Below are 19006 nucleotides of genomic sequence, written 5' to 3' on the forward strand. Positions count from 1 at the left end.
GGGTGTCAAACATAAGGCCCAGGGACCATAATTGGCCCGCTAGAGACTACAGTGGGGCCCACTATACGTCACTGAAAAATGTGAAGGAGGACATAGCTTTTGGACTTTAACTGTACTTTAACAAGTTTCACAGTTTTTCCCACTGATAAAGATCTCCCCCGTGACTATTTAAATTACACCAACGTAATAAATTACATGACAGAAACCTTCCTGTTTTTTTTGTTTTGTTTTGTTGTTTTATGAAGAGTCAACAGTAGTAGTAAACTGGAAAAACTTGTGTGGTTTAACAAAATCTCTCTGTTTTAAAATCGCTGGACAGAACTACTGAAACTTTTAAAATGACTTTTTGTGTCACTTTTTTTTTTTTTGAGTAAGCGTTTGCTGTTATGGAGAAAAACTGAGATGTACTGATACTAGAACTAAGACATCTTAGGGATGAAAAGTGCAGTTAAACGTCTTTCAGTGAGTTTCACTGCTCCAAGAGTTTGACATCCCTGATCTAAAGTGTCACAAGACATTCTTAAGAAAGGGGAACTGGGAGAAAAGGCTGAGATGTGCCAAATTACACACTAAAAAACCCCTAAAAATCAGTGGCAACCAGTTTTATAGAGTAATGAACTTTGTTTTGGGTCAAATCATTGTCAGAAAGTATAGAGGAGGTTAGGACAGAGCTACAACAGTGAGTGTCTACAGCCATCTGTAAACACACTGCTGTCATGGTTTGGGTCTGTGTTTCTGAAAGCAGGGTCAGATTTTGTTCGTTAGACTAAAACAGTACAAACTGTGTTTTTGCTTTGTGTACTTTATTTCCATTTATTTGTGTACATTCAAATAAGTCGTTGCACTTTTCCCTCTTTTTCTTGGCAAAAATAATAATAATTTAATACAGGGAGTGCAGAATTATTAGGCAAATGAGTATTTTGTCCACATCATCCTCTTCATGCATGTTGTCTTACTCCAAGCTGTATAGGCTCGAAAGCCTACTACCAATTAAGCATATTAGGTGATGTGCATCTCTGTAATGAGAAGGGGTGTGGTCTAATGACATCAACACCCTATATCAGGTGTGCATAATTATTAGGCAACGTCCTTTCCTTTGGCAAAATGGGTCAAAAGAAGGACTTGACAGGCTCAGAAAAGTCAAAAATACTGAGATATCTTGCAGAGGAATGCAGCAGTCTCAAAATTGCAAAGCTTCTGAAGCGTGATCATCGAACAATCAAGCGTTTCATTCAAAATAGTCAACAGGGTCGCAAGAAGCGTGTGGAAAAACCAAGGCGCAAAATAACTGCCCATGAACTGAGAAAAGTCAAGCGTGCAGCTGCCAAGATGCCACTTGCCACCAGTTTGGCCATATTTCAGAGCTGCAACATCACTGGAGTGCCCAAAAGCACAAGGTGTGCAATACTCAGAGACATGGCCAAGGTAAGAAAGGCTGAAAGACGACCACCACTGAACAAGACACACAAGCTGAAACGTCAAGACTGGGCCAAGAAATATCTCAAGACTGATTTTTCTAAGGTTTTATGGACTGATGAAATGAGAGTGAGTCTTGATGGGCCAGATGGATGGGCCCGTGGCTGGATTGGTAAAGGGCAGAGAGCTCCAGTCCGACTCAGACGCCAGCAAGGTGGAGGTGGAGTACTGGTTTGGGCTGGTATCATCAAAGATGAGCTTGTGGGGCCTTTTCGGGTTGAGGATGGAGTCAAGCTCAACTCCCAGTCCTACTGCCAGTTTCTGGAAGACACCTTCTTCAAGCAGTGGTACAGGAAGAAGTCTGCATCCTTCAAGAAAAACATGATTTCCATGCAGGACAATGCTCCATCACACGAGTCCAAGTACTCCACAGCGTGGCTGGCAAGAAAGGGTATAAAAGAAGAAAAACTAATGACATGGCCTCCTTGTTCACCTGATCTGAACCCCATTGAGAACCTGTGGTCCATCATCAAATGTGAGATTTACAAGGAGGGAAAACAGCACACCTCTCTGAACAGTGTCTGGGAGGCTGTGGTTGCTGCTGCACGCAATGTTGATGGTGAACAGATCAAAACACTGACAGAATCCATGGATGGCAGGCTTTTGAGTGTCCTTGCAAAGAAAGGTGGCTATATTGGTCGCTGATTTGTTTTTGTTTTGTTTTTGAATGTCAGAAATGTATATTTGTGAATGTGGAGATGTTATATTGGTTTCACTGGTAAAAATAAATAATTGAAATGGGTATATATTTGTTTTTTGTTAAGTTGCCTAATAATTATGCACAGTAATAGTCACCTGCACACACAGATATCCCCCTAAAATAGCTCAAACTAAAAACAAACTAAAAACGACTTCCAAAAACATTCAGCTTTGATATTAATGAGTTTTTTGGGTTCATTGAGAACATGGTTGTTGTTCAATAATAAAATTATTCCTCAAAAATACAACTTGCCTAATGATTCTGCACTCCCTGTAGTGATTCGGAAATTGCACTTTTTTTTTTAAAACCAGCACTCAGATGGTCGGTGATTTTAGTTGAGCATGAAGTGCTGAGTGTTGTTACATCATTTTGTTCTCAATGATGACCTCTGTATTGGTAAAGATTTTCAATTTGAATGTTTCACTGTTTAATTTAAGTGTTTCCTTCATTTTTTGAGCAGCATATATAAAGAAATAGCTCCAAGTCTTAATGGCCAATGAATTGTCCATTCATAAAACAGCCTTGTTAATAAGAACAGTTGGAGAGAATTATAATATTTATTGTGCGTTACAGTTTGGTTTCCTCTGTACTTAAATGAAGCACCATTTACAAAGGACCCAGTAAGTCTGAAAGTTTGGCTGAAGCCTACTTAAGTCTTTAATTGCACAAGAATTAGCGACTGTATTATTGAAGGGAAGAATGGCCCTTCAATGGCCCCCAATCTTGATGAAACTGCAGCTGTTTTAAGAAGATTGTGCTGCTTAAGTCAAATGTCGACATGTTAGACCGGTCATGTTATCTGATCTGGAGCCAACGTCTTGTTTTTTATCTTTGTGCTGACATGGTGTGTTCTTAAAAAACAAATGTGTTTCACAAACGTGACGCAACCAAGCACAAAAACCAGGCCCCGGGGCGGAGGAGGCCTAGATGACTTCAGTTTGTTTACACTGGGCAAAAAAACCACTTAACATAAAAGTTATAAACTGCATGTGATTGAGTGAAATAATTATTTATTCAACTGAGTAAAACCAAGTAAAACATGACGTAGGTCTTGGTGGAGAAACCCTTGTTGGTAAGCACAGCAGTAAGTCATTTCCTGATTTGCACAGAGCTCAGTATTTTGGCCCACTCGTCTTTTTACAGAAACTAAGTCCTTCTGGTTTTGTGGCTGACGCTTGGCAACTTGAACGTTGAGATTCCTCCACAGATTTTCTGTAGGACTGAGATGTGGCGACTGGCTTGGTTACTCTATGAACTTTTTTTTTTTTTTTTTTTTTTTCTTCTTTTTTTCTAAATGACATCAGAAACAGCAGTATGCGACATTACGTGATGGCAGAGCTTCAGTTCATCCTTTGTCTTTTTTTTCTTTTTTTTTTTTCTTTTTTTTTTTAATAAATAGGACAGGGGGAATGAATGAGAGAAAGAGGGGGAGAGAAAGAAAGAAAACCAAAGGGGAGAAGAGACGGTGAGAAGGGGGGGGAAGAGAGAGAAAAAAAAAAAAAGAACTCCTGGGTCACCTGTATGGAAAAAAACAAACAAACAAACAAAAAAAAACAAACAGAGGAGACAGCAAACAACAAAGAGTAACATAATAATAGAGAAAACAAAGCACCATCACAATAAACTAGCTAGTCATAGATATCAATATTTACTAAATAATAAACGATATTGTGCAGCACGCAAGATAGACAGCGCACAGTGTGCTTTGAGGCAGCAGCCAAGAAAGCTTTAGTCCGCGTCTGTGAATACCCATGTGTGCATACCTGTGTGGATCAGCATGCTTGCATTCCAAAGGTTTCTCCATGTAATGATCTGCTAGGGAGTGTGGGGAGCCACAGCCCCGTCCTCCAGGGTGTGAAGCGGGTATGGAGGAGATCAAAACTCCAGACATCCAGAGGCCCCCAGAACACAAGAGACCATGGAAGACCAACAGAGGGGCAGCCGCGCCACTGTTCCAGTAAGAGCTGAGGAGAGTCCCAGATGAGGGCTCGCCCAGCAGCCGCGGAGCAGAAGTCAGGGGGAGTTGCAGTGACGCGCCCGTGAGCTCCGCCGGCCCCCAGCTGTGCCTGAGTGACCGAGCCCCAGGCCGAGAGGCCGGGGGCACCCCACCTCCAAAGGGGCCCGAGCGAGCCCCAGGCCCCAGGCCCCGACAAGCGGCCGCCAAGGAGTGAGCCGGTGTGTACCCGGACGCCCACCCCCAGACACAAAGAACCACCAACACACCGACACCTGAGGGAGTCCGCCACCGGCAGGGGAAGTGGTGGTGGGTGGAGATAGGCCTCCAAACCTTGGAGGGCCTGAGGTGTCCCCAGAGAGGTGGCGTCTGATACCCAACCTGACATATAGACACAGACATACAGGCACACACAGACACAAACATCCATTCCCCCCCTCATGCTCTCATATGCACTCACTCCACACTCAACCAACGTGGAGACAGACATAAAGAGACGCTGTACACACAATCACACTCCCCAAGCGTACTCTACAAACCGGGTCTAGGTACCCTTGCCCCTGGAGGGGGGAATTGCACCCAGACCCAGGTGGTGTTACCCTTTTCCCTGCGGTGGGGAGAGGCAGACCACCCCGACTCCGCAGCAGCAGGGAGGCCCCACACCCCAGACCGCAGTTGGACGGCCAACTCCTCCTACTAGCCCTCCCGCTCCAGCAGGCCGCAGAGAATGGGGGTGGGAGAAGACTCCAAACCTCCCTCCACCCGCTCATTGTAGTGTTGATGCATATGTGTTCTAAGGTGCATTTAAAACCCAGGAGGGCATGGAGCTACCTGCCAAGGAGCAGCAGGTAAGCGCATAGTCCCTCCTGCTAGCCCTCAATGACTAAGTGTATTTAAAATTGAGAGGTGGGCAACGACGTCAGGGGTGAGGTATACACCCTGATGGTACTTTGGACTCCGTGATTGTGCCCACCCCCAAGATCCTATATGTATGTGTAATGAGAGTGTGAATAATGTGAATGTCTAGGTTGTGGGATAAAATTGAGGCAGAGGCAGCCAGAAGGGGACAGGGGGGGTAGCCTCCTCTGCACCCTGGTGACATACCCCCACTCCAAGGCCCTGCATGTGTGGGTGGTTGTGGAGGAGCGGGAAGAGGGAGGCAGCTGGAGATGGGGAGGGAAGGAAGGGAGGGGCAGGTAACCCCTCCCTGGGGCCAGCTCCCCCGCTGACCCCAGTAGGCACTCCCACCCTCCGCGACCCGCCAGGGAAGGGGGGCCCAGGCCCATCAGACCGGGGCCCAGTGCAGTAGCGCCCCCCGGCTCCACAGAGCCCTGGACAGTCCACCCAACCCCACCACAGAGAAAACTGCACCCACCCCACCATCCACACATCTTCCAGACTACATAAGACGGTAAACACCCAGGCTGAGATCTTCCTCCACCTCTCCTGTATCTCCCCCTCCTGCAGAGAGTTCCTGAAGAGAAGAAAGCTCCTGCAAGATGTGACCATCCCCCCCACCAGTTGAAGAGCCCCCCAGGCGGCTCGACGCACCGGCGGCACCCTGCTCCAGGGCTGGGCCCCCATGCACCCACCCGCCCACAACCCCGGCAACACACCAACCAGGACCCAAGCCCCCGAGGCCCGGCCCGGGCCCCAGCCCAGAGACGGAGCGCCCCCAGAACCTCACGCCCATCCCGGACCCACCCAGGGCCAGCCAGGTTGAGATTCCTCCACAGATTTTCTGTAGGACTGAGATGTGGCGACTGGCTTGGTTACTCTATGAACTTAATGTTCTTCTTCTTTAACTGCTCCTTTGTTCTCTTTTTTCTCATCCAACATTTTACAGCACACGGCTCTGTCCATTTGACCCTCAGTGTGGGGAAGTCGTCCTCTACCCTTAGCAGAAAAACAGCCCAGACCATAATGTTTCCACCTCCGTGCCTGAATGTTCTTTGGTTCACACTCAGCATTTTTCTTCCTCCAAACATCTCAGGTTGAGTTGATACCAAAGAGCTGACCACAGCACCTTCTCCCAGGCCTTCTCTGAATCATTTATATGTTTGTTGGCAAATTTAAGATGGGGCTGTACACATGCCTTCTTGACCATGCATTTTGAGATAAGTGTCAACCATAGAATTAATTTGTGTTATACATGTTAATAATTAGAGCTATCTATTCTATTATTATCTATTAGAACTATTTGGTTATATTTGATAACTTTGTAATATATTTTATTATTTAATTTAGGTTAGTTATTCTTCTTACTGCTTGGAGCAACTGTTACCTCACGGATTAATAAAGTATTCTGATTCTGAAGGTTCTCGCTGATGGTCTTGCAGGTCTACAGTCTTGCCCCTAATGTCCTTTGACAGCTCTTTGGTCTGTCCCGAGAGAGTCCTTAAATCGGGCTCTAGCTCACTTAGGGGGCTTGGTGGTGGTGTGTGAGAGGGGGAAGAGGTGGAGCTCTGCTATCAGAGCTGTGATGAAGTCCTTGAACGCATCGCGATCAAAAGTACCAGCAGAGCGCTGAGTGACAGTCCTGCTCCACGGTAGCTGCTCCGCGCCAGAGAAACCAGAGCAGAGCCGAGCGAGGCAGGGGTGGGGGGACACGCACAGAGACCGCGTGCAGCAGGATGGGCTCCGCGCACTGCGATGTGCAGTATTTGGGATTAAACCTACCGGACGGCGCTTGGAAACACTCACAGCAGCAGCAGTAGTAATAGTAGTAGTAGTAGTAGTGGAGAGCAGGGGGAGCTCCGCCGCATGTGCTCCTCTGTGTGCGCCTGAAAGAACTTGTTTTGCTCCGTGCGCTGGGCAAAAATCGACCCCCTCCTCCTCCAGAGAAAGAAGCGACTCGGCGGTCATAAACAAACACGGGTTCAGATTTAAGCTCCGGGACTCGCAGTTGCAGCAACCCCAAACCGACCTCTGACTCTCCTCTCACATGCCAGCGCCGGTGTGGGGGAGAGAGGCAGAGGAGAGGAGCCGGGGGATGTTTGGATCAGCTCGCTGAACTCGCACAAACACCGACGAGGAAAACAAGAAGAAGTCGCGCTGGTTTTTCACGTGGGGGTTTAAAATAAAGAGAGAGGAGGAGAGAGCTCGGGGGGTGTCATGGAGAGCCAAGCGGGCGAGCAGTACAGCCACGAGGACGTGCGGAAGAGCGGCTACCTCCGCAAGCACAAGTCCATGCACCGGCGGTACTTCGTGCTCCGCGCCGCCTCGGAGCGCGGTCCGGCCCGCCTGGAGTACTACGAGAGCGAGAAGAAATTCCGGGGCAAGGCCCCCGTCCCGAAGAAAGTGGTGGCGCTGGAGACCTGCTTCAACATTAACAAGCGGGCCGACTCCAAAAACAAGCATATGATCGTGCTGTACACCCGGGCAGAGAGCTTCGCCGTGGCCGCGGAGAACGAGGCGGACCAGGACGAGTGGTACCAGGCCATGGTGGAGCTGCAGTGCAGGAGTAAGAGAAGCACATTTGCACACAAACACGCACACATGCACGCTTTCCTGCATGTACACACACACACACACACACACACACACACACACACACAAATATATGTGTGTGTGTATATATGTATACACACACACACACACACACACACACACACACACACACACACACACACACACACACGCACTCTGGTGTGTTTGGGGCTTTGCACGAGAGGAGAAACGTGGCAATGCGTGCAGAGCAGCGCGAAAGGAGCGCACTGTGGACCGGGACGTGTTTTATTACACAGTTTAAGGATTCTTCCCAAGCCCTCACAGACTGCAGTGTCAAGACGACACAGTTGTCCTTTCATTGCTCGTTTCAGGCCGGTTGAGGTTCATGTGTGCACCTTTTAAAGCCTCTGACCGTGGTTTGCGTAAACGTGCGCCTCTGAGCCGCGCGGTGGGGTTTGTATCCTCCAGCACTTCTTACCACGCTGGTGTCAGGCTAAGAGTTTGTTCCTTGTTGTCCAGCACACTTCTTTCGGGAGGGGGAGGGTGTCAATGAGTAGGCCTCAGCTGAGTACGAGTTTGGCCTCCCTGTCCCGAGTTTACTGCTCAAACACACCCTGCCCTCTTGTTTACTCTGCTCTGCTTTTCTGCTGACACTGCTCTGTATTACATCAGGCATTGATCTCAGAGCAGGAGGAACACGTCCCCAAAAACCCGTCGGAGAGAGAAGTGCATTAGTATCCGACTGCTAAGTCATTAAACTTTGAAATCCATCTTCTGATTTGATGGGTAACGAGTGAGCAGCCCTGATGTGTCCCATCCAGCTGCAGTAGGTTTGTCCCAAATGGCCTCAAGTACCCCAGGGGGTGAAAAAAAAACAGTAATCTCTGTGGGTTTTTCTCAAGTCTTGTCTATCAGCTGCTGTGTAAACACAGCTGTTACAGCTACAGCGGTGAGCACAGCAACTCCAGATCACCTGTTCAGCCTTCCTGGCTCTGAGAGAGCAGATAGGCAACCAGGGACACATGACGCAATCGTGGATGATAAGAGTTCAAGGTGCTTCTCCTTGCACAGGACCTGCTGCTGGGTAACACAAATCAGCTGATTAATGTAGGGGCTGGGGGAGAGCACAGAAATAAATGAGGACAAACTTTGTGATAGTCCACTTTTTATTTGGAGCCAGAGGAGTTTTATAATGTCAAATATCTGCAGGTGTAAGCCGCTGCTTATTACGGGGAAGGTGACTGGACGTGCACTCCTCCTGTCTAGCATCTAACATTTAATCCAATCTACAGGTGCTCGCGTGGTCACATGTACAGAAAATCCCATTTCATGGCCGTCCTCTAAGAAATCCAAAGTGTCCCGACAAGCCTCTGGCTCGAGCATCCTCACGAACAGCCTTTGAAATGACTGATCCCTCGGTGGCTGCTTGTCTCCTTCCTTTGTTTTCCCAGAGTGCTGGGTTTCTTGTGTAAAGTAAAGGCTGCGGCTGGCTGCAGAGTAAACTCCAACGCTCTTGTGGTATGTGCTGCAGCCTATACACAGTTTCTACTCTTCTAGAAAAAAAATGAGGCCACACACGCACGCACGCGCGCACGTGCACACGTGCACATATGCATGCATGATCCAGGCGTTTACTGAGATGTTGCTGCATGCAACTCTGTAAGGATTCTCGGCCTGCTTTGATATGTGCACCCCATGCACAGTTTCAAATCTCGCTCGCGCCTCCATGCTCTACAGCCTCGCCTACCCACAGTGACGACCCCCCCCCCCCCCCTCCCCCAGGCTGGGATTATTCTCCCAGCCTGGATGGAGAAAAGTTGAAGCTGAAGCTGAGCCAAAAGATGCTGCACTATCTGCCTCACTAGTTTCCACAGAACCACGCCCTCGGTGTGATACCTGTGTAGTTCCACATATCCCCTCTGCAAAGCAGCCGGCTGCAAAGGCTGGAGTTTGCAGCGTGCGTGCAGTGAAAGCACGAATAAAACCGCGGATGTCCTTGCTGTTGTACAGTTTCTGCTTCCTCTCCAGGCCTGGGAAAACTACCTAAAGCCGTCCAGGAACAGTTCAATATTGCGCACATGGCTGGTGGTAATTAAACACAAGCCAGCTGCCACGCTGGGCAGGATCCCACTTATTTATTCAGCTGATTCCAGTAAGACCCTTTCAGGCAGCGCGTACAGTATTAGGCTTCAGGGCAGCTATTTGCCCAACTATTAGGAGGCAGTCGAGTGTGTAAAGGTTTAACCTCGATGAAACGGAGCGGAGGCGCGACCTTCAGTCGCCGTGCGCCGGGCAGAACGCGGCACCTTGGGAGCTGTAGTCGGCCTCGGTAAACACTATGATAAAGTCCAAGATTCGTAGCGATCAGCACCGAACAAGAGAGACACACCATCTACAAACACACACACACGTTTAAATGTGCCAACATAAACAGAGATTAAAGCAGACTGACTGACAGTTTCTGATTTAGTCCTGATTCTGAAACGCAGAAGATCAGTCGGAAACATTCGGAGCAGGGAGGATCTGTTCCTGCCTGCAGCATCCGCAGAGAAGCAGTTTGCTTAATTTATGTTTCATATGAGACTAAATGTGTTTGATGGGCCCTTTGGCCATTTGATAGACTTCACTTTATGTCTGTGGAGGACAGAAACTGCCAATGTATCGGATCAAAAAGTGCATATTTAAAAAAAATTAAATAAACATATGATATAAATGAATTAAAAAGAAATAGCAGCATAAATAAACCCTGAAAACGAATAACAAATAAAATAATTGGATGATTATTACAAAGATAAATTAATATAAGGAGAAAAAAGTGTCACACTGTATTAACTAATGAATAATATTCATTTTGACTATTAGTTGAGTATTTAACGGCAAAATATGTCAAATCGTTTTTTTAATGACTCAATAAATGAGTCATTTAAATAATTTACTTAATCACTTTTGATCTTTTTGGTCCCCGTATTATAAGTTCTGGTTGTCTTTTATTCTGTGTTTTCTCTTATTAACCATTTATTTTTGAACTCAGTCCAAGAATTCAGCAGGTGTTTCCTACTTTCTGTAAGTCACGCTGTAGGTGTGAGGAGAACTTGTGTTTTTGAGTGAACCGTCCTTTGTGACGTCCCTCTGAGTCGGAATTAGAAGTCAAATCTCCCCGTCAGGCTGTTTTTATCTCGGAGTGTCGTTCAGCTGCCCCGGCCTCAAAGATCTGGATCTCGCCGCTGGTTCGCTGAGCCGACCGATTAAATGTTAAGCCGTGCTTAAACACTGCTCATCTCCCTAATTAGGTGGTAATTATTGTCTCGAGGGTTGGCCGACGTTTGCACAGTAGAGGCTGTGTGCCAATTGAACTTTTTTCCGTCTCTTTCTTTTCTTAAAAACCCTCAAAACAAAACACATTTTTCCTGCAGAAGTGAAGCTTAACTACAGCTCTCTGTTAGAACCTCAGCCCCGGTTGGAGCGTGCTGAGCTGCCACAGAGTATTTCTCCTGCGTAACGACTAGATGCACAGTAACCCTTTGTAACTTCTTTAACTCGGTGAGCTGCAACCTGACCGGATCTGGTTTGTAGCGATTCTGCAGCTTGTAAAACGTCATGGATGTGAGTCAGAGTCGGCCTTGAGCAATCTGCTTTGTGTCTGCTGGCCAGCTTGGAGCTGAGCTCTCTTTGACTGACAGTAAAGCGAGGCCAGCAGCAACAGCACCCGTTTAATCAATAAGTGCCGATGTGTGGAGCGTGTGTGGCTTTAAATGCATAGGAACCTTTTATAGCAGGCCTCACTGATTAATGTTGCTCGATAGTATCCCATTAACATTGTTATATTGGGGGTCAGGAAGTTCATGGGTTGATATTCATCATGCACATGGGGGATGCTTTAGAAACAGAGGTAGTAAACAAAAACCTTAATTAGTGCCATGCTGTTCCCAGTGGCGTGTCCAGCGGGGTGGCCTGGGGGGGCACAGGCCACCCCCCCCCCCCCCAACCAGACTGGCCACCCCAGGTGCCACCCCAAAGACAAAACAATAAAATTCAATCAAATATCAAATGTCCGATTATGTTTTCACGGTGAAGCTCAGATATCCGAGTGTACGTGAATGCAGCATCGGCTTCTGCGCTATGTGCATCACGTTAGCAAAGGTAGGAGAGCCAAGCACGGAAGACGTCACTGCAGGAAACAATTTTTCGGTGAAAGAAAATGAGGACAGAATAAATGTCCCGGTAAGTAATATTAAGTTTGTTGAGTTTAGTAAACTTCGGTGAAATTAGAATACCAAGGAAAAAATAACACTTAAAGAATTATTGCAGCCGTGGAATATTTCAGACAGTATGCTACTGAGGGGAGCTAACATAAGAGTTATGCGTTATAAGATATAATCTAAGTCGTAACATTGCTGTATGGAGCTGCAGATTTGGTTGCAGGTTAACATAGCTGGACTGGCCATCGGGCATACCGGGCATATCCCCAGTGACTTATTTTTTATTTTTTTTGTAATGGCATGAACAATGAGAGGTGGTGGATTGGCCAGATGCAGGTCGATGTGTAAAAAATAACTCAGTTGTTTGGTGGTGGCTATGGCGGGGCTTCCACAGAGGCAACAGGTGGATGAGGGAAGGGGAGGCAGGAGGAGAGACCCGAGGCGGCCGCCGGTCCGAGTGTCAGGTGAACTGAACTTCAGGTAAGAAGTTATGACCTGCAGTCTATCTGGGTCAGATATAAACCAAGTTTAGGTGGAGTTTATTTTCATGTTGCTGACTTTTTACCCTCAGTTGCAATAACTCATACTGCGTTCTAGCCAGCTTGATGGAGTTTTTAGGTGGGTGGGTGCTATGATGTTACTGATAGTGAACTTTATTTTATTCATAAGGTTAGTAGAGTTGCCAACGGCTCCTTAAAAAAATGGAATGGTCCCTCAATCAGAGAAAATATTACGAGTTTCGTATTGAGCTGAGAAGAGACGCAGTTTGTCCCGGACTTTAGCTAGAATGGAAAAAAGGCACAAAGCTGGAGTTATTCTGTCTTTATGCTGCACAGCTGCCTCTTCTTCTCTCATTCTCTCCCCCTGCCTCTCCTGTTGCTGCTTCAATCATAAAACTGATCAATGATCAGCATATCGGCTTTTCTCTCTTGTTTGTTTATCGCCCACTTTGCGCCAGAAAGAGGAAACCAGCAGATGTCGCGCTAAACAACAGCAGCACGTTTAAGCTTGATCAGCTGTTGTTAGAATTTATTTAATATTAATTTCTAGTATCAGCTGATGTTTGCTGGAGCCACAGCTGTAAAGCTGCTGGTCATGATGTCGGTTTGTATATCTGGTGAGAGGGAAACATGAAGATGAAACCAGGAGACGTCCTTACTGAACCATCAGAGCTGTGATGGAGAAACAGGTTTACCTTTTAGGTGACATGAATGAGTTGAAGTTATGAACTGTTTCTGAGAGACAAATAACACCAGGATCCTTTTCTAAGTAGCTGACAGCTGGTAACTGTGCAGGGGCGGGTCTAGCAAAGTGTTTCCAGGGGGCCAGGTAGGGCATTAACAGGGAGAGGGGGGCACAAAGAAATAATTTTCTTTCTTATTCTCATTTAAAATATCTAGCTTTTATTAAATAATTATCTAAATCTTACAACCAAAGTTTTTATCTGACGTAAAATGTATAGAAATCATACATATACCAAAAAGACTGTACATCACTGTCACAACAGCGTTTGTTTTCATTCAAAGTCTTTATGGCTTTAACACCTGGTGGGTCGGTCTGTAGTCAAAATGCCCAATTTTTTGTCCCAGTCCAGTCCTGCAGGTTAATACTGGCAGTGTCACCATGCCAGCTGACTGTATTTCATCATCAGCCAGTGTTGTTCTTTATCAATATTACCAAAGTTTACCATAAGGCAGCATAGAAAGTATTTACTTGCTTTCAGGTTTTATTCAAATGTTAGTCTTTTCAGTTGTTTCCCCACTTTTTTCCTGTTTCAAAATCAAACACCAGTTTGTGAGAAGATTATCTTCTTTTTTTAACAGGCAGATAAAGTTTTACATTGGAACTGGCTAATTTGTCAATTGTTTGTTACAAATGTTCGTATTTTAATATTCAAAAATGTTTTTGCTCAAAACATATGTGCACTATATGTCAGTAAAAATACTATGCAAATATTGCTGTCCTTGAATGCTGAGTAAACACTGACAAAGCACTGATTGTATCTCTTGTACTTTATCAACACAGAATCTAAAAACTTTGCACCGTAGTGGTTAAAATCTCATTCTAATAAGAGTTAAAAGTGCATTCGGTTATTAGGTTTATAGGATTATTGAATTATGGTTAACGGTTGGTAGAATCTGCCAATTACATCTGCCACCCTTCTCCAAATCTGTGCCCCTACCTGGCCCCCCCAACAAAAATTTTCTAGACACGCCACTGGCTGTTCCTGTAGTAATGTATACATGCAGCAGCAGTGAATGGATCACAGTGAACCCGCCCTGTGCCAGTGCTTGTTATAAAAAAAATGTACAAAAAAACATACAAAAACTAAAGCAGCATTTGGGTGTGAGTCATATGACAAGCCTTTCCTTTCATTATACCTTATCTGTGTATGAGGTATAACTTTGACCACAGGCATAAACACTTGGATCGTGAATCGTGAGTAAACTCTGTTATCCCGATTCTTTTTTGGTCTTGTTACAGCTTTGAGGGCGCGCTCAGATCGAGCGGGTTCGAGATAAAGCTAGAGAAGCGCAGGAGGGATGGGAAGGACGCTGAAGCTGGAGGAAAAGAGGGAGACAAGGAGGAGGTTCATGGATGTAGTGAAGGAGGACATGCAGAGGGTTGGTGTGACAGAGGATGGTAGGGATAGAGGGAGATGGATGGAGATGAGCCACTGTGGCGACGCCTAAAACTAGCAGCGGAAAGAAGATGGTAAAAGCTTTTTATAGATTAGAATGCTTTAACCAGGCGGTTACCACCACACCTTCCTGTAGCTAATCAGCATAAGCAACACGAGCAGCACTGATAAGTCTACGATTACAAATGCAGGTTGCAGAAGCTTTTAGTCAGTGTTTTTTGACGAGCTGCTGTTACCATATTCCTCCTCCTGATGTTTCAGAGCATTGGTCTGCGCTTTGTAGTGATTTATTTCTAAAATACAAGTTATCCACTTTGGAAATGTTAAAAAAAGACAAAAAACCCAACAACAAAACAAAGCAAACAAACAAAAATAAAACCCCAAACCCATTGTGTATTGTTAAAAATTCCTTCCGCACAGTCTCAGTCTGTGCGACACAAAGTTTAGTAACCCAGAGCCTCGCTGACCAATAAAGTCCGAGGCGGATGCCAGCTTGGTGGGTTTCTTGCAGCTTTCTTGCGTGTCCCGGAACGGCGAACCTTAAATGCGTCACCGATAATTTCAGGCAGCCATGCATGTACGTCTGTGCGCACTCCCGTCTAACCGAGACCACATGTGAAACTAGCTCCGGGCGGATGCTGGTGTTGCCCCCCAAGTGTGGGCCTAGAGAGATGGGTGGGGTGAGGAGGGTTGGGCAGGAGGGGGATTGCAGATGCTTGAAATGGATGAAGATCGAGGAAGTGGAGAGGTTAGAAAAGAGGAAAACGGGTACACATGGCAGCCAGAGATTAGACCAACTGTTTTCACTGCCGGGTGGCTCTCGTCTCTCACAAATACGTGCGGGGATAAAATGTACACAGCTGTCTCCCATCTATCTGAGCTGGTACACTGGTAAGTGAGCGTGGGTGGATCTGGGCGGCACGGTAGCTGAGATGGTGGGGGTTTTACCCTCACCAGTCTCTGTGCAGTCTTTTGTGGCCCTACAGCACAGCGTGCTAGGGCAGTGAGGTCAGAAATTTGAAATAGGACCCAATGAGAGCCAGCCAGCTAATTTCCCCTGATTTACAGGCGGCATTAGCTAACTAAGAAGTTTTAGCTGCAAATTCAAGCATTTTTTTGTAGATGGTCACTGCTTGATTGTATCTGGACTTCTGCATTTCTGCAGCCAAGTCCCCAGGATTTTGGGGGGTAACCACGACAGTGATGAGCCCGCCACTCAGTGAGGTGCTGTCAAGGGATCTAGCGGCCTTTGAGGCTAAATATGGCACCTCCTTCACCCCTTCACAACCCCCGTAGCACAAAAGGCTATAGGAAAGCAAGCTTCCCCTCAGTGCCAACAACTCGTAATTGAAATTGCAGTTGAGTAAATTAGCTTGGATTACGGCCTCTTTATGGTCAACCTGTGATCTCGAGGGAGCCAGCTCAAGCGTAGCAAATAAATCGGCGTGAATAGGCACCAGTGTTGCCCGCGCAGGCTCCCGCTCTCCAGACTTCAGGCTTCCAGTGTGTGCTCACCGTGGACGTGGACTAAACAAGTGAATAAGGCAGTGTATGTTATCTTCACCTCAAACTGCGAATAAATATGCACGGACTCCCAGACCCGATGCATGATCTGTGAAAGTTGGGACAAGGTTGTCAGAGTGTGTGTGTGTGTGTGTGTGTGTGTGTGTGTGTGTGTGTTGCCCATATTCAACCAGCAGATTTCACGCGGATGGTTCATTACCTCCAGGTGCTTTCATGTGCATCCGGCTTAGGTCCTTAGATTATCTCCAACTCTGTGTGCGTGTTTTTCTGAGGGTTCATTATGTAGTATAGGGGCGTTGTGCTGCACGGAAGCTGACTGACTGATAAACTCTCCATGCCCCACTTTCTTTCCGACAAACACCAAACAGCCATAAAGATACTCGAGAGGAAAGCCGAGGGGGGCGATTCATACTTTATACAGCACTGTGTAAGATCAGGCCCTGAGCTCTGTAATGCTTCATAGGTGTGAATCCACCTGCAAATCTGTAGAAATCTAGGAAAAAAAACTTTGAAAATACTTTAAGGGTTTTTATTTTTTTGAGGGTTGTCGATTAGAGTACACAGCCAGAGCGGCCTTGAGATAAAAGGTGTTTGTGTAAGTGCTGTTGAGGGCACAGCTGAGGTTTAAGGCTTTGCTTTATTCAAAACAAACAACACGCTCACACTCTCCTCGAGACATTTTAAATGGGTTCTTGAAAAGAAAAAGATACTCTTTAAGGATCGTGCTGCACTGCAATCTGAGTCACTCTCAGAGAGCAGGGGGAAAAAAAGAACTTTGAAATAAGCCTGTAATTAGATTCTTTTAGGCAAAGCAATCCCGAAATAAACTTTGAATAACGCTCCTTTTTTTAAACCCCCTTTCTTAATGACACTCTTATATCTCCTTGCAATCTCCTGTAGTCCCTCATTCCATAGGTCCCCGCTGAAAAGTCCCAAAACCGTCTCTTCCTGTTGTAAATCTAAATCGAGGAAGCAAAAAGGACTTCTTGCACAGAGGTCCTCGCGCTCATTCACACACATGGAGAGAAAAGCAGCACATGAAAACAGCCGTGCATGGCCTTGAGTGAGTCATCTAATATAGGGGGAGTGCCTCAAACTCGCGCGCGTGCACGCACACACACACACACACACACACACACACACACAGCCGCGAAGCCGCAGCTTCACTGGCTTTCAACAAAACATCTATTCTAGGTCTCTTTCAAGTCGTGAGCGATCCTCCAATTTTGGGTAAGAAGAGTGGACGGAGACGCGGCGAGACACGTCAGACCTCTCCCTCTTGTGCAATCGCATGTAAAGCTGTTTTGGGATTGGGATCTGGAAAAACAGTTTGCATAACAGAAGCTCAGTTACGTGATGTTCGCTGTGCATGCTGAGGGTCCCGGTCTACATGTGGTTGTCATTTTAGGATTGTTTTTTTTGTTGTTGGTTTTTCTTTTCAACCAGCAGATGCTTGGGGAAACAGAATGAAGCGTCCATAGAAAACCTACTTTGGGCTGTTCCTCATTCAAATGAGGTCGCCACAGCGGGCTGCTCCACATGTTTGATTTGTCAGGTTTTTTTCCCCTTTCTTTACACCAGATGTGCAATGTGACAAAACCCCAAAGGGGTTTGTGTCTCCTCTTGGAATTGAACTAGGGAATCTGTGTAAAACATGGTCATTCTTCTGTTGGAAATTTGAACTTCGAAGGTGGAACAGACAGATTTTTACCTCAGAAAGTCGGAGAAGTCATCAGCCCCGAGATTGTGTACGTAAACATTAGTGAAACTGTAAAACTTGTAATCTGGGGATAAAAAAAAAAAAAAAAATCAACACAGCATAGAATCACTTTGTTTTGCTTGGTGATATATTGATCCGGGGACATCAAATGCAGATTTTTTTTAATTAGGTGCATATAAACGCTCTGGGGGTTCATTGTCTGTACCATCCTTCTGATATAATGTTAGCAAAGCAAGCTTACATTAAATTGGCTAAACTGAAAAACTGTCCAACAGTGGACAAACACAGCTTGACAAAGGTGCTTCCTTATTCCGAGCAAGCTAATAGCTCAGTCGCATCAGTAAAAAAAGGATAACAACCTCCTTCATCGCCAAAAAATAAAAATTAAAAAGTGATTGTAATGAATTTTTTCACATTCTATAACCGATTGCAACTTTTGACTAAATGCTTGCCCAGACTTGCGGGTGTTTCACACTCACAACCATGGAGGCAACCTTTCTGCAGACAGTTGCCATCTTACTTGGACTGACTGCAATATCTCTCAGAGAGATTGTTAAAGGTTTGTCTGTGAAGGTTCTCAGTCATCCAGGTCATCGTAGTCAAAGGAGCTTGCAAAGAAAAGCGTCTGGACTTCTTTAAGTTGCTTGAAGAATGGTTGGGAGTCCCAGACACCATTTGACCTTATAGAACTGAAGAAGCTTCTCGGATGAGAGGTGAAACGTCTTCAAGCAACTTAAAGAACTCCAGACGCTTTTCTTTGAAAGCTCCTTTGACTGTTGAAGGTTTGCAGATAATTTCTGTCTAATTTATAAATGCAGACATATCAGCCTGAATGAGTCCCTGTCAATGAGCACAACTCGAGAAGAGTTGACTCAACTTGCTGTGAGCTGAATGTATTCAGGTTATGTTCCTATAAGTTAAAAGTGAATTTCTGTATATGTAGACAGAAGCCGACATGTGAACATCGATTTCTCAAAGTTAATTGTTGCATTATCAGAAACGGGCTGCATTGAATTGCCAGTATGACCTTTTTGCAACAAAAAATAACTGGAGTGAGATAATTTTATGTCTTTAAATAAAACAAGATAATGTTTAACTTTGAAGATGTGATTTGCACTTGTAACGTTGGGTTGCGTTTAGTGGTTGAGAGGAGGCGGCAAAACACTTAGCAGGGTAGCCAAAAGAATACACACTCACGCTGGCGTTGGGAATTCCACAGTGTGTTCTTTAATATACCTTCTCTTCATCAACCATATAAGCCCGGTTGAATGGCTGCAGCTTAACAAACATAGCGCACAGTGTTCGTACAACCCATAACGTTGCAAACAAAGGTGTCTGGAGA

The 19006-nt window shown here is 45.8% G+C and overlaps 1 protein-coding gene across 1 annotated transcript in view; it reads left to right on the forward strand.

Annotated features, from left to right (window-relative positions):
- The first annotated feature begins 6650 nt into the window (after positions 1 to 6650).
- LOC147335748 (insulin receptor substrate 1-B) overlaps positions 6651 to 19006 on the forward strand; it is a 58728-nt gene continuing 46372 nt past the window's right edge. Inside the window, exon 1 of the mRNA XM_086281657.1 lies at positions 6651 to 7593. Coding sequence (XP_086137783.1) covers positions 7245 to 7593 — 349 coding nt within the window. The 5' untranslated portion in view covers positions 6651 to 7244. The remainder of the gene's footprint in view (positions 7594 to 19006) is intronic.

Source organism: Aulonocara sp. 'chitande type north' Nkhata Bay, linkage group LG3 (assembly GCF_057382095.1).
Source record: "Aulonocara sp. 'chitande type north' Nkhata Bay isolate Kocher_YH1m ecotype deep benthic linkage group LG3, A_spYH_male_GT1.1, whole genome shotgun sequence".
NCBI lineage: Eukaryota > Metazoa > Chordata > Actinopteri > Cichliformes > Cichlidae > Aulonocara > Aulonocara sp. 'chitande type north' Nkhata Bay.